The sequence below is a fragment of the Aricia agestis genome, chromosome 3 (genome assembly GCF_905147365.1).
Source record: "Aricia agestis chromosome 3, ilAriAges1.1, whole genome shotgun sequence".
Lineage (NCBI taxonomy): Eukaryota > Metazoa > Arthropoda > Insecta > Lepidoptera > Lycaenidae > Aricia > Aricia agestis.
The window spans coordinates 8065226-8082492 of record NC_056408.1 but is presented as its reverse complement, the minus strand read 5'-3'; the positions used below and the strand labels follow the sequence as shown (position 1 = coordinate 8082492).

Below are 17267 nucleotides of genomic sequence, written 5' to 3'. Positions count from 1 at the left end.
TAGCCGCCGTCTTGACTCCTACGTCTGAGATTCTTGTTTGGATGGAATTTTTGTTTTGTCGAGAAGACTTACTTCCAACTTACTGCGATTCATTGCTCTTAGGCAGACCCCAATTTGGATTTTTGTAAATTAGTCAACGACCGAGTTTGCGCTCTGTTGGTTAGGACGAGTAAAATACACATGTCGACGAATCTGTGGTTCCCTGAGAGGGGTTTGTCTTTGACTTTTGACTAGTTTCTCTGTATTTCCTTGTCTGTTATCAAAAGAAACTAACTGGCCCAAGTACGTCCACCTCGACCTGATCTCGTGCTGTTGCTCATTGATTGTGCTTAAGGTAATTTTTATTATCTGACAGATAATATCTGTATTCGTAGGAGCAAAAAGGGCTTAGTCGTCCATAAACCGGAAATTGTTTAGGATTTTATTGTTAACTTGAATTACACTTATTCAAATATCTTTAAAAAATTAAGATACTTTTAAGTTGTTAATAACGTCATAAGTATCAGATACTGTTATTTTATTTTCTTACTTCATCACGCCTATGTGAAAATCACTAACTTAAGAAAAATGTTAATTGTTTTAAGACGTCTGATATTGCGCTTTTAAAATCAATGTTTAATAAAGAAATAACAAGAAAATAACTCGCATTTAAAGCTTTTAATCAAAAATATTAGAAAAATTTCATAAAATCCGGATTATCCGGATAATCCGGATTTGAGCTTGTCAAAATCCGAAAATCCGGTTTTTTTTTTTAAATTCCTCCCCTATGCAATCCCTAGATATACTTACACCATATACATTCTAGTACATAATACGGAACTGAGTTAGGTGGTATGGTGGTGGTGGTTCTCACTCATATCCCCAAATAAAAGCGAGACACTACGAAAGGAACTGTGGAGAAATTTCATACCTGCGGAGACGTAGTTATCAGGTCGAAGCCGAATAGTTCTGACGCGTGTTTAAAGTTGAATTTTGTACTTCTAGCTTGGCGCGAGCGTCGGGTTGAAAAAAAATTCAAATGGTCTGCCTTTGAAATATCAGAGGTCTGCCTCATCGAGTTTCTTGATTTTCATGATAAATTCAAACATCAATCCAAGAGGCAGACATGTGCGCATAATATAGCACTTTTTTATTTTTTACATTTTTGAAACTCTGTGTCTCTGTCAATAGCGAACGCAGAGGCAACATGCTGGCAGACTATTTTTCCGTGGTCCTTCTCATTGTTATTAATCGAACAATTTCAATCTGCCAAGTGTGCACTTCATATAGAGTTTTATAAATCATAAAAAAACTTAAAAAAATTGAAAACTACAAAAGTCAGAGCCCTGGATGTCTGCCTCTACGAATTTTTGTGTTTACAGGATGACTATGATCATCAGCCCCAGAGGCAGACATGTGCATATAATATCACCACCTTTTTTGTCAACATTTTTGAAACGCTGTAAATTGACAACGCAGCGCCCCATGGTGGCAGATGAGGTTCTTGATGTTTACTAGGGTATAATTATCACTATTAATAACTCTAGTCTGCCATGTGGAAAAAACGGGGGAAATTATTTGAAAGAGCTTATCTCACGAACTACTGGAGCAACTGAAAGAATTTTTCTGTTATTTGGCACACAATAAGTGAAGGAATGATCCTTCACGTGTCACTTATTAGGTATGTGTGCCTATTTTTGTGGACTAATTTGGCTGTGAAATGAAATCGGGCGAAGGCTTTTATGGATTTTTTTTTCTTAGGATAACTGAATATTACAGTGCGAGTATTTTTCATTTATTAGCTCCTATAATAAAAAAACGTGTTGCACTCGGGGACTGCCGCGGTAAAGATATTGCATAACATTTTTATCAACTTATGCAATTTTATGTATTATTCGCATAATTACGTCTTGTCGCACGCACATATTAACACCGTGCTGAAGTCTGCCTAACTGAAACGACTCAATAGACGATCGATGCACGGCTTTCAACGCCGTGCCGCTGTGCCGGTGAAAGAGTTAGGTTTATTTTCGTTACAAAATAAAAATATTACCTATAGTTAGGAGTGTCAGAACTCAGAATGCATAACATGCATGCATGATGCAGCTCGTCATGGTAAACAAGGTCATGATAAAGCCGCAATATAACACTCGATTTAATACTCTGTAAGTGCGCTAAGTTTAGCGATATCAGTTATCACCCACTCAGCTCCGCGATGACTGTATTGTTATTGTTTGTTAGTGCTGCCAGCTTTCCTATTTATGTCCTAATTGTTGGAAAAATTAATTATTGAGATTGTGTTTAAAATAAATTTAAAAAAAATAAAAAACTAAAAAACGCGCTTTTTTTTCGAATTCATTCTTTTTTAAAAAAAAATATTATTGCATTGTCATTGTCTCATAATCGTCTACTGGAGATAGGTAAAAAACGTGCTCTAAGATTAAATTTTTCGTTACAGCCCAAGCTAATAAAAGGGTGTTAAAAATACGTGTAGCACTCGGGGACTGCCGCGGTAAAGCTATTGAATAACATTTTTTATCAACTTATACAATTATGTATTAGTAGCTGTTACCCGTGACTTCGTCCGCGTTAGCGTAGCATAATAAAGGAGATGGTTAATTTTCTCCTTTTTATGGTCTCTTACTAAAAGGGTGAAAACGGGACCCGATCACGAAGATATAAAATAATCTTTAGAACGCATAGAATGGATTAATGTTGGGTTGCCTTGTCAAAAGTAGCCGCAAGTACCTCTAATCTGGGAGCACGGCAGTGCTCCAGCCAAGCTTTTTAGCAAAGGCACGGCCGTACCATACTTTTCTCGAAGCGGTTCGCGGCTTTTTCACACCCCCTTTATCTTCGATGTTAACAAAGCTAGGGATTTAGAATTTCGGTGACTAGGAGCAAGTATTAAAACTAGCTTAACCTCTAAATTACATAACATTTCGATAAATAGTTTAATAGTTACGGATGATCAAAGTTACTACATTTTATTACAAAAATAGGCACACATACCTAATAAGTGACACGTGAAGGATCATTCCTTCACTTATTGTGTGGCAAATAACAGAAAAATTCTTTCAGTTGCTCCAGTAGTTCGTGAGATAAGCTCTTTCAAATAATTTCCCCCGTTTTTTCCACATGGCAGACTAGACGTTATTAATAGTGATAATTATACCCTAGTAAACATCAAGAACCTCATCTGCCACCATGGGGCGCTGCGTTGTCAATTTACAGCGTTTCAAAAATGTTGACAAAAAAGGTGGTGATATTATATGCACATGTCTGCCTCTGGGGCTGATGATCATAGTCATCCTGTAAACACAAAAATTCGTAGAGGCAGACATCCAGGGCTCTGACTTTTGTAGTTTTCAATTTTTTTAAGTTTTTTTTTATGATTTATAAAACTTTATATGAAGTGCACACTTGGCAGATTGAAATTGTTCGATTAATAACAATGAGAAGGACCACGGAAAAATAGTCTGCCAGCATGTTGCCTCTGCGTTCGCTATTGACAGAGACACAGAGTTTCAAAAATGTAAAAAATAAAAAAGTGCTATATTATGCGCACATGTCTGCCTCTTGGATTGATGTTTGAATTTATCATGAAATCAAGAAACTCGATGAGGCAGACGTTCAGACCTCTGATATTTCAAAGGCAGACCATTTGAATTTTTTTTCAACCCGACGCTCGCGCCAAGCTAGAAGTACAAAATTCAACTTTAACACGCGTCAGAACTATTCAGCTTCGACCTGTTAACTAAGTCTCCGCAGGGTATGAAATTTCTCCACAGTTCCTTTCGTAGTGTCTCGCTTTTATTTGGGGATATGAGTGAGAACGGTATACCTAACTCAGTTCCGTATTATGTACTTGAATGTATATGGTGTAAGTATATCTAGGGATTGCAAAAACGGAGTTTAAAAAAAAATCCGGATTTTCGGATTTTGACAAGCTCAAATCCGAATTATCCGGATAATCCGGATTTTATGAAATTTTTCTAATATTTTTGATTAAAAGCTTTAAATGCGAGTTATTTTCTTGTTATTTCTTTATTAAACATTGATTTTAAAAGCGCAATATCAGACGTCTTAAAACAATTAACATTTTTCTTAAGTTAGTGATTTTCACATAGGCGTGATGAAGTAAGAAAATAAAATAACAGTATCTGATACTTAAGACGTTATTAACAACTTAAAAATATCTTGATATTTTAAAGATATCTGGATCAGAGTACTCGGAACTAATACTAGTGATGACAACTGTTGTTATTGGTTGTGGTTACGTCAGATTTAGTTCTCTATCCCCGGATTGGGGGCGCTGATTCCGCTTCAAATAGGCACAAAAAACAGCAGTCATTTCAAAGGGTATCATAAGTCCAGCGTACTTGTTTAATGGAGGTCAGTGGGATAAGTGAATACAATATTAAACTAATTAATATATTTTATTGCTTATGACAAGTTAATATCATCAGTAATATTGGCAACACTTGCAGTTTCCTCGGTGTGACGTCGTAGTTTAACATTGTAGAGTGCAGTGGCCATTTTATTTTTGTATTGCCGGCGCTTGCGCTGGCCGCACCGCCAGTTTATTTACATAATATTATTTGTGTTAATTATCAGTGAATTTTCTACTCATAATTAAAGTAAGACTTAGCGTAGGACTTAGCATTAAGCATTACATATGTAAGTACAATTATATTTTTGGGGGTCTTTCGCTGGTTCACATCACAAATTTTCTAACCGCGGTTTTGACGCGAATTTGACGATAACCTTAACCACCTTAACTATAACTACGCCTCTGGTGCAACCCACCCTAAATACGGGCCTAAGACTAAGCTATAGATTTTGATTCAGTTGTTAGGGTTCGTATCCAAAGTACAAAAAAGGGGACCCTATTGCTATGACTTCGATTTCTGTCCGTCTATCCGTCAGTCTGTCTCCAGACTGTATCTCAAGAACGGTATTAGCTTAAGAGTTGAAATTTTCACAGATTATGTATTTATGTTGCCGCTATATTACAACAAATACTAAAAACAAAATAAAATTAATATTTAAGAGGGGGTGCCGTACAACAAAAGTGATTTTTTTCGCCTTTTTTTCTCGTAATCAATTAGACGTTATTAGAATCTTAATATACTTATAAAATTAATGAAATATTATAATACTTCATTTGACTTCATAGTATTGCCTGCGCAGGTAGACCGGAACGTGTGTGGGAAATGGGAATAGACCTATGCAGTTTTTAAGGTGACGCCTTGATAATTTGGCTGCAGCGATATCGATTTTTCTCAACAATGACTAAAGCTAAGAAATTAAAGTTCATTGTCAGTATTCATCATATGCTTATCTTTGAATTATCTACCCATAGCATAACACGATTGGTCAACTTTTATAACACAGAATAATTAATCAAAAATACCTGTATAAAAACAGGGACACTAATTTTGCCAATAGAGGAGAGTGATTTAAAGCTTCCAAAATTTGTACATAGATTAGTTAAAGCATATACTATAATTCGCCCGTAGCTTATATGAAATATATTTATGCTTTTTAAATTACGCGACAAAAACCATTTTGTCGCTTGCGCTCTACGAATAATAAAAACTACTTACGCCCTTTCCATTACTTGTTTTCTAGATTGCTTGTTTTCCGCCGGGCCAGCCTTTCATAGAAAACAAGCGATCTAAAACATATCCAAACGATTTTTGACTTAAACGCGGCGTCACCTTAAGGCCTGCACAGTCGACCGGAGCAAAATCAAAAATCAATTCTTTCGACTGATACCTGCGCAGGCATACGCACAGGGAGGCGGCCTCTCATGTAAACCGTAGCGTGTATGGCGTACATTAAAGTAAGTTCAGATCCCATCATGCCTGTCATCAAAGCGACTGTTTAATTGTAGCGTGCTTGTAACATTGGCGGGATTACTAATAAAAAGTTTATAAAGTGTAGAAAATACGTCATCATACCAAAATATAATTTGTTATGTTTCAGAGAAACTAACACAATATCAAAGATGGACGAACACGGGATTATTGACAAAATAAAGAATCTGAAAAATGAAAATAATTATCAAGATGATAAAGAAGAATTGAAAAGTTTCATTTTTAAAGAAATTAAAGATAAAAAAAAGTTAGATGACTTAAAAAGAAGTGTAAGTGAAACGTGGAAGAAGCCTTTGAATAATTTGGAACATGACTACATAGACAGGAAGTTTATCAAATACTGTACACAATTTTGGTTAGATGATGTATATCAAATTGTGACTAATGAAATAAAAAACAAAAAGAGTCAGAATGTTTTGATGTCTTTAAAACAAGTAAAAGAAATAAAAAATGTTCCAGAGTTATTTCAAAGTTCAGATTATTATAAAATATTAATCTTACAAAGCAACTTATTAGATGAATCGCTTGAAGCAGTTCTGGTACATAAAATAAAAACAATTTGTTTAGAACAGACACTAAAATATAATGCCACTGCAAAAAAAGAACTAGAATTTATTGGCTGTATCGCTTCGTTTATAGATACTAATTACAATAACAAAAACATTCTGAAGAAACTAAATCTACAAGGATTCTTAAAAGGTGAAGTAACGTTTGATGTGCTCTTAAATACTATAATCCAATTAAACTCTACGGAAATTGAAAAAACTGATTCTGATACTATTACACTCATAAAGAGCGCTGAGAGTCTGCAGAGTGAAAAAAAATTTACCTTGCTGAAAAAATTTGAAGAAATTCTCCGAGACTTTTTAAAACCTGTAAAAGTATACACAAAAGTAATTGACGACAGAACTATTATAGAAATCAAAAGCAGAAATTTAAAAGTCAGTGAAGTATTAAATGACATAGAAAGTATTATTATAAAAGATTCTAATATAGTTGAAATTCAATTCATTGTTTACAAAAATTTCTATATAGATAAAGATTTAAAAAATGACATTTGGCATGGAAAAAATATTGGTATTCTAGCAAGAGATATACATGTTATTAAGAATGTATCGTGGGATGTGAGTGGTAAAAATAACGATCACAAATACGAGTCAGATTCCGGCACAGACACTGATGGTTGTGGCAAGGTTGGATCTGATGGATACCCTGGCGAAAGTGGTGGAAACGTGTTGATTTTCTCAAAAAACGTTTTTAATAAAGAATTGTTTATGTTACTTTCTAACGGAGGAAATGGAAGTGATGGTCAAAATGGTGGAAATGGTAAAGATGGCCCTGATGGTCAAGGTATTAGCAGATCTGAATTTAAAACAAAATTTCCATCAGCGATAAAATTTGCTTCCTCTTTGTGGGAAAGAACTAGAAAAGTAAAAGAGATGATAAAATACATAAAAGACTTAGCATCTACGACTCATTGTGAATGGTACACAAATAATTATGATCCAGGTGAATGGGATGTATTTTTAGAAGTAACAACTCACCAGGGAAACCATATTACTTTTTCATACTGTCGGGGTGGATTGACTCGACGATATCAGGGATTTTTACTTTACAAAGGATCTTTAGGAAAACCTGGTAAAGCTGGTGGGAAAAATGGTTTGGGTGGCGAAGGTGGCTTTCCGGGAACCATTGAAGTGATGCACATGCAAAATCAACAAGAATTTAAAATACAGAAACACTCAAATCCGGGAGTAAAGGGAAAGGCTGGAAAAGTTGGAAGCCACGGCAAGCATGGAAAGAATTCCTGGGATATGGGCTATATAGATTACCAATTTTGGGGTGAAACAGTTGTCTATGATAGTAAAGACAATAACATAAACATTGTGTATTACGAAAATAATAGTCCAGATAGAGTGTGGTGTCCTTATAAGGCAGAATATAATAGATTTTCTTTCGCTGAAATGGAAGTACAAAGAATTAAAAACCCACAACAAATGACATATGAATGTACGGAAAGAACTGAAGACAATAGTGACCGGCAACATTTTGCTAAAGCTAATAAGAAGAAAAATGTGTTAGCATCGAATTTGCGTAACGATTATCTCATTATTAACTCAGACGAAAGCAACAATTACAAAGACTTAAATTCACAATTTGAAGAGAGAGACCTTCTAACTACAGACGCATTTTCAGCTTATAATTACTATAATTTGCAAAACCATAATGCTGAAGTACGTTCTAGCACTAATAGGATTTTAAACTACAAAATAAGTAATAAAAACGAAAAAGTAACTGACCAAAAAAATTCAGAACGTAAATTTCAAATATCAAAAGAAAGCACTACACTTGAAAATATACCCAGCATGTTCATCAACTTAACAAACCCAAAAACATTTGTAGAAAATGTGCCAAGTTTAAAAAGAATAACTGTTAATTTAAATAATCTTAATCAAATATATAATAACTGGACTAAGTGTAAATCAAAATTTAGAAAATTAAGTGACCAAGAGAAAGTGGAAGTTGTACTTATCGAAAAATATAGAATAGCAGTGTTACAAGAAATAGCTAAGAAAGTTAATATTTTTGAGAAACAGAATTTTTTCAGTAAAGACTGTAAAAATGAATTGAGCGCTGATCAAGCAATTAAATATCTTACCTATCGAAACAAAAAATTTACTGACGTACATCACAATGAGCTAGGATCTTTTCGACAATACATATTTAAAAACGAAGAAATGCATCGTGAAAACGTCATTAAAATTTGTAAAAATGGTTTAATACAAACACATAAAGAGGCGTTTGGGCAGGTGTTTGCAAAATATTTAGTAGAGATACCTGAAAATGACAGGCATAATAAAAGTATAAAAAAATATTTTGATGAGTACAATTCATTTTTAAACGAGAAGAAACTCAAAATTTCAAAATATTACAATATTTTTAAAAGCGAACTTTTTAAATATAGGCACAAAAGTATATTGCAAACAATGTTAAACAAAACCATTGATGAGTGTACAGCGAATGACTTAAAAAATAAAATAGAACATGATCAATTTTTAAAAATGTTATATAAACGGTTTAACGAACAATTTCAATTGACTTACAATTGGCAGAATATTTATCAAGATAAAAAATTTTTGGAAGTTTTTTTCAGTTTCATGAAGAATCAAGGTCCAAAAACAAGTTGCTATAGAGAAATTTTAGCACATATTTTTAATATAAATATCAGAATATACACAGCAAATAATGAAAAAATATTTACTTTACTCGACAATCATAATGGTTCATCGTCTAGCATTATTTATTTCTTATATAATGACGGAAAGTTTTCGGAAATAGACATCAATTCAGAATACCTTAATTTAAACAAAAATCGGGAAAACATGGACAACATTTTCTTTAAAATACTGTCAGATATTTACGCTTTAAATAGTACAAATGCACTTTTAGAATATTTTGAAAACTTTGATGTCACGTTAAGTAAACAAGATGTGCAGCTAAATCAAATAAGACAAGAAAACTTGAACGAACAGAAAGAAATTGACGAAATAAGTGAGTTCTTTTCAATATACGAAAGAGAACAAATCAAATCAAATTTACAGAAAATTGCATCCAATTTAATAGGACATTCAGGGATAATTCACATAATTTTACAGAGATTTCAATACGAAGGAAGATATGTGTCTATTAAGGAGATTCGTTATCTAGTTAATGTTATTTTAAGTTCACACTTAAATAACGAAAAACTAGAAAATAAAATATCTTGGATTATAGCAACCGTAAATCAGAGTAATTGGATAGCTGAACTAATATTGATCGAGCTTGAATCATTTTTTAAGAAAAGATTAGACAAGACATCAGAAATTCAAATGTATTTAACTAAAATAAATCCAGATATTTTAATCATATTTGGTATCAAGTTGTATAAATATCAACAACAAAATGTATTTATGTCTTCACTGTATGTGGAAGACACTTTGTATCTGCTCAGCAATATTGAGTATGCTTACACTAATTTAGAACATATTGAACTAAGTGAGTGGCTTTACATTCTTAAAGAATATTACTGGATAAACAAAATAAACAAATTATTCAAATGGAATCGAAACGACTTGGAAAGCGTTCCGTACTATATATTGTCTTTGGATAATATGTTTGGAATGTCAGTGATTTCCGAGTTTTTAGACGTATTAGCTTCAAAAAATATATTAAAAATACAGGATATTAACACTTTCGACGGTATTCTACAAAATTTTGTTGACGAGAGATGGAATCTGGGTATTGAAGAAATGAATCAATTACGATCTACTAATAGCCTATCAGAGTGGGTTGCAATATTAGATAACAAATTTTACGCATCAGATACTGAACGCAACGGAGAGCAGCTTGTGAACTTAATAAAAGGAAATTCTAATACATCTAAACATGTATTAGAGCTCTTGCCGAAAATTCTTAATATTCTCTACAGCGTAAACAACAACAAATATTTTGTGGATAATGTTGATGTGAGGAATATGACTGAAAATGATATAATAAAATATGCGCAACAAATACAAAGTTACAAAAAAAAGGATATAGAATTCGAACAGTTGCTTAGTGTTATAAATAGGGCTATTGAATTAAAAAGGAACTTTCAATTACGCGACACGCAAAAGCTGACAATAATGTCTCTCTTATTGAATGAAAATAATACATTAGCCCAAGTTGCAACTGGAGAGGGAAAGTCATTAATTGTAGTAGCTATTTCTATTATGAAAGCTTTGAATGGAGAAAAGGTGGACATCGTTACAAGTTCATCAGTTTTAGCAATGCGGGACGCAGTTATTAATGAAGATATATATGATTTGTTTAATGTTAGGGTAGGACATAACTGTAGCGAAGTAATAAAAAATCGTAAAGAGACATATTCTACGAGTAAAGTAATATACGGTGACTTGTCTAATTTTCAAAGAGATTATTTGTTGGATAGGTTTTATGGAGAAAATATTTTAGGTGACCACGACTTTTGTAATATAATTATTGATGAGGTTGATAGCATGTTACTTGATAAAGGAAACAATACTATTTACTTATCACATGATATCGCAGGCTTAGATAAGTTAGAATCGGTTTATGTTTATATATGGTGCAACGTCAATAGGCCTATGCAGGATGCAACAAATATTTCTGAATTTATGAACATCTCAAAAATAAAAGAGTCGATTTTAAGTGATATGTTTGGGATACTTAAGAAAAGTGATATTGAGAAACTTGATAGAGAAATAGACGAAATCAAAAAAATAAAGATCTGGAATTTCCTTGTAAATAATGAAATAATTGAACGTAACGGGCGGCTAATAGCACAAAATATGAGCAATGTTAATTTGGATAAACTTCCAACTGACTTATTATATTTGAAGGAGCAAATCATGTATATGTTAAGAGAATGCATTGAAAGGCAGCGTTTTATTTATGTTCCTAAATATCTGAACAATTTCATTGAGAAACATTTAGAATCTTGGATTGAGAGTGCCTTTGCCGCTTTCTATATGACGGCTGGACATGATTACGTTGTGGATGTTGATAGAACTAAAACAATTTCAGATGGAAATCCAATCATCACAATAATTGATAGGGCCACTGGGACAGATCAAATTAGCGCCCAATGGGATAACGCCTTACATCAATTTTTACAACTCAAACATGGTTGCAAACTAACAATGCAAAGTTTAAAAGCAGTTTTTATTTCAAATGTGTCTTATTTTAAATTATACAGAAAATTATATGGATTAACTGGTACTTTAGGATCAGAGCGTGAGAGAAACTTACTAAAGGAAGTTCATATGGTAGACTTTGTGACTGTCCCGACAGCCAAATCAAAACAATTTCATGAGTGTATTCCAATTGTTTGTAAAAATAAAGAAATATGGATAAAAAATATACATAACGAAGTTGAAACGGTTGTTAACAAGGAAATGAGATCGATACTTATAATTTGTCAGTATGTAGAAGACGTCGAACTAATACAAAAAAGTCTTACTAACAAAGGGATTCAAAATATTTATACATATACAAGAGATTATGAGGAGTTCGATATTGCACGTGGCATCAAAAAGTTACGAAGAAGCCAAATTATTATAGCGACTAATCTCGCTGGACGGGGTACTGATATAATTTTAACAGATCACTTAAGATTGAATGGGGGATTACATGTCTGCTTAACGTATCTACCTACAAATACTCGTATCGAAAGACAAGCATTTGGGCGAGCAGCAAGAAGTGGCGATAAAGGAACCGGAAGACTTATATTTGTCGATGGGAGTTATGAAGGTAGCGTTACATGCAAAGTATGGAATTTAAAAAAGGAACGAGATTTGGAAGAAGTAAACAGAATATCTTCAATCAATGTCGAGTACAATAATAAAATTAAAAACGAAGAAAAGTGTTTTGATAAATTTAAAAAACTATTCGAAAAAATTAAAAATCATTTAACTACTTCAAATATAGCACCGGAAGTTAAATCTATTTTGTTGCAGTGTTGCTTAGATAATTGGGCTTTTTGGCTTGATGACAAAACGTGTGATAAATTTACAGAAGATTATGGGAATTTAAATGAATCTTTTAAATTATTTTATGATCACTTGGATAATCTTACATGTGACTTAACACGTGTAGGTGTTAGTGAATTTATTACACAAAAATGTTACGATTTGGTTAAACAGAATCCGATAGCAATGGTAATTTTAGGAAAATATTTCCTGACACAAAATAATTTCGAGCAAGCACTTGCTCTATTTAATACGGTTATAAAAAATGAGACGAACTTTTCAGAGGCAGCACATTATTATAAAGCATTTACAATTTCCAAACAAATAAACTGGGAATATTTGGAGACCTTACCACAGATTCGTCTTCTCGTGCCTTTTGCTCCAGACATAACCAAGAACGAACGCAAATTATTTAAAGATGCATTACTAAAATCTGCAAAGTTGTTCAAAGATCAAGCTGAGCGCTTATTATATAATGCAACAATGATTGACAAAATTAAAGAAAACTATCCAGACAGTATTATACAAATTGAAGCCTATACGCAACAGCAGCAAATATTTAGCAATTTTTACAATATGTTTGTGAAGTCAGTAGATGATATCCTTGGTAATCCAGTTACGTATCAAAATTTTTCAAGTATTGATATTAATGAGCAACAGGCACAAGATGTGTACGATAAATTATTAGAAGAAGGTTTTCTTAATCAAACAAAGCTAAAAAGAAGTGTAAACGAGATGCAACTAGATCCCATATGCCGAGATTTTGGTATTTCTTCTAAAGTATTGCATAGTTTTTTGGACAGATATAAAAATCAATATTTTGACGTAAAAGTCTTCATTAAAGATCTAAAAAATCATATACATTTGCCCAGTTGTGGTAACTTTTGGTCAATTTTACTAGAACAAGGAATAATATTCAAAGAAGTAAAGTATGTCATTGTTGATGAAATAATATTACATAACACAGATCCATCTTTTTTGGATTTGCTAACCAAAAAAATTTCATCTGGTAACATTCGAACATTTGACGATAAACCTTTCAATGACAGTGACTCCACAAAAACTATTTTCTTAAGTGGTATTTGTATCAAAGAACAAAAAAATAAGAATAATTTAATTTTATATAAAAATGAACTGAAATCTCTAAATCCATCAAAGTATTCTATATTAAAAAAGAAAGGTGCCTTAACTTTTAACAAAATGGCATATATTGATACAACTAAAATAACTGGTGCAAATTTTGAACAACATGACTCGATTGTATTAGAAGATTTTAATAAAATTAAAATAAATAAAGAGCAGGCTACCGAATTATTATTCGAATTAAGCAGTGAGGGTATTATAGAAGAAAAAAGAAGGAATAAAAATCAATTTGTGCATAAACTAAAAGTACAATATGAAAAAATTTTTGAAATAAAACTTAAATCGAGAGAAATTTATAAAAGTAACGTCATAGGATTATTACTTTCATGTTTTGCTTATAGAATAGCTATTCAAAAACTACAAAGACAATTACTTGAGAAAGAGCAAAATGTTTGCATTCAACTGATGACTAAACCACATTACGCCCTTTTTTACGAATTGATTGAACAAAACATTATAAAGAATGTTAAAGTGACAAACAAAAGAACTATTACAGAAGAATGCGTGAAAAATGTATTTGGTTTACCAATTTCAAAAGAAAAATTTATTCAAACACTCAATAACAGCGGCATCGTTCCTATAGGGAAAGCGCCTGAACTTTTCGATGATTTGGTCCGTGCAAATTGGTTAAAACATTGCAATGTTTTCGGGCAGGTCTTACATGGAAAACTTTACGAAGTAACCCCGTTTGACGGAAATCAACAAGCTTTAAATTATGATTTCCAACCATTTCAAGAATCCTTAAAAATATTTTTAAATCATAAATCCATATTAGGAAATGAAAACTCGATAAGATCATTAACGAAAACTTTGAATCAATTAAAAAGTTCAATAAAATCTCTGTCTGTCCCTGATAATACTCTCAAACCTCTTGCAGAAATATGTGGTTCGAATAAATTTTCAAATGTAGACGAGTTGCATATTATGTCTCTGAATGGTTTAGACCACATACAGCAATTCGAAGAGAAAAAGCATACAGTAAAAATGCTCATAAGTACAGCTGTTGTATTTGGTTTTGGATTAATTCAATTAGCCGTTGGTGTCATAATATTATATTATTCTATGGGTTTTATGACTCATATAGGATCTATCTTAATTAGCGAAGGCATAAGTGATATGTTATATTCTACTAGCGCCTACAGATCTGGATACTTTAGTTGGAATGATTATCTTAATCACAAAATTAAAAGTTTAATATTTAGTGCGATCACTGTAGGCGTGGGTGCCATATTTTCATGGGGAGTTCGTTATTCTCGTTTTGGATATAAACTCTTTGGGCCGGCTCTTCAAGAAACATGTGGGAAAGAGTTGGTTAAAAAAACAGGAACTATGGCTATTGTAAAAAGTATATCCGTCGAAGCTTTAAAGGGGATATCAATATGCGCAGCAAATTATGGTGCAGATGCGCTAATAGACAGACACCTGAAATCATTTTGTGAAAATGTCGGCTCTGCTATTAGAACAAATATTGAAACTCAAGTAGATAGCAATAAGCTATCAAGTAGATTAGAGACGGTCTACAAAATATATGGTTCAAGTAAAGCAAAAAAGGCTTTAAGCGAAATAACTGACAGTTTCTTTCATAACCATAATATAGGCAACAATATGTTACCAACAGCCATGAAAATATCCAATAGTATTGTAAAAGGAGTCAAAGAAGCAGCAAATAAGGAAAAACTAGTTGGGTCACGTGCCTTGTTTACTGTTAATATTATTGGAAAAATTTTAGTTTGGTCAAACCGCGCTAATGATTTATACAAGATTAAAAATATAACTGAACATTTTATAGATAATTTATGTAAAGAAATAGATGAAAAATTAATTAAAACTAAGGATATACAAGAAAGTTCTAGTGAGGATGGCAAATTTTGTCAAGAACAATACTATGACTTCAAAAAAGAAATAACAGAAAATTGGAAGCATATACTTCGTCAACAATCTGGACAAGTAATATCACAAAATATTATATCACCCATACTTGAAGATTGTTTACACGAATTAATTAAGTTTTGTGGGAAAAAAATTAAGGACATATACAGATTTACTAAAGAAAAAAGTTTAGAAGCAAAGCTTAGGGAATTGCGACAACAGTTCAAGAAAGATTTAACAGAAGCTAAAACCAAACTAGTAACAGCGGGTACTGAAACAGAAAAGGCTATAACAGACCAATATCATGCTAATGTTTTGAAGTTGTTAGCAGAAACAAAAAATCCTCACCTTTTTGCTACTATGATTCTCGAAAATATCCCAATGGATTTAACCTGCGCTCTAACTTCCGGACCGGTCATTGAAGCAGTATTGAAAGAACGTGGTATTGTCAAACCTGGTCTATCTATTGTTTTTAATACCGCAGAAGGAATAAAACAAGAAGTTCTAATAGGTCCTAAAAGCGCAAATAAACAAACTATTGTACTCGAGTTAATAAACAATCATTACCAAATTTCAGGTATAAATAACTCTTCTAACAGTAATTTAGAAAGCCCACAAAATGATTGTTTGTATCAAGCTTTGACTGAAGTTATACCTGAGCTCAGAGAATTAGGACCTAATAACTTTAGAACTGCAATGGCTAAACAGATTATAGAAAATCCTGAAATACGGTGCCACATTGAAAATGGCTGGCATAGGTATCCAATTCGTCTTAAACTCTATGGTGGTGCCAAAAAAAATAATAGACAAAGGGTATCTCGTCGAGAAGACCCTGAATCAACTGAACAATCAGATCTCATCAAAGACCCGGCTGCTCATTTATATGACCGGTTTATTCGACTCTTTCGTTTTGCCGGAACGGCTCAGAGGATTTCTACAGACATAGCTATTCCTCGAGAGAATGTTGTCAGAGAAGGAGCAAGTGAGTATCAAGACAGGAACAGTAAACTCGGTCGTGAATACCACGCGGCTCATGTCATCAGAGCTACCATTGATACAAGTGTCGATCCACAGCGACACGCAGAAGCGTTTGTCGAACTCCGAAACATATTAGGTCACACACAAATCGTACCACGATTTGCCAACGAATATCACGGAATAGGTGGCGTTATAGACGACATCGAAGGGGATGCCTTACGAATGGCTAGCTTTTGCAACTTTGCCTCTGATTTACGAAGCAATACGGAAATATTAAACGGCGTTAAGAAAATGTTTGTTGATAATATAAAAGATTTTCTAAGGGACAGCGATAGGCTCACTGAAAGCAATCGTAGGGACATTGAGAGGAGTCTCGGGAGAATTTGGAAAACGTCACCACGTGAGATGTATAAGTCGGGACGTGACGGATTTACCGGTAAATATAGATATGCGTATATGTGATCTCCACCTTTTAAATACCAATATTGTAATCACCATTTAATGTAAAAAGGTAAATCTAATAACAAAGAAGAATGGCTTCAGAATAATAATAATAATAATAATATCAATCGTCACAGAGTGGCAGAAGTGTCACTAACACCAGAGATTTAGAACAATTGATATACTAAGAATTGACGACCTCTGTGGCTCAGTGGTGAGCGCGTTGGTAGCTCAAGCCGGGGGTCGCGGGTTCGAATCCCGCCGACGGAACAAAAAGTTTTCAATGTTCCCGGGTCTGGATGTGTATTAAATATGTGTATGATATAATAAAAATCTTAAATATGTGTATGGTATAAAAGTATTAAATATATTTCCGTTGTCTGGTACCTGTAACACAAGTCCTTTAGGTACTTAGCACGGGGCCAGTGACGTGGTGTGAAGCGTCCAT

General features: G+C 33.2%; 1 protein-coding gene across 1 annotated transcript; it reads left to right on the top strand.

Moving 5' to 3' along the window:
- Positions 1-551: 551 nt before the first annotated feature.
- On the top strand, positions 552-16996 carry LOC121725777. Its single transcript, XM_042112883.1, has 3 exons — positions 552-557; positions 5775-5778; positions 8792-16996. The coding sequence occupies exon 3, from the start codon at positions 8849-8851 to the stop codon at positions 16838-16840; it is 7992 nt and encodes a 2663-aa protein (XP_041968817.1). The 5' UTR covers positions 552-557; positions 5775-5778; positions 8792-8848; the 3' UTR covers positions 16841-16996.
- The last annotated feature ends 271 nt before the right edge of the window (positions 16997-17267 follow it).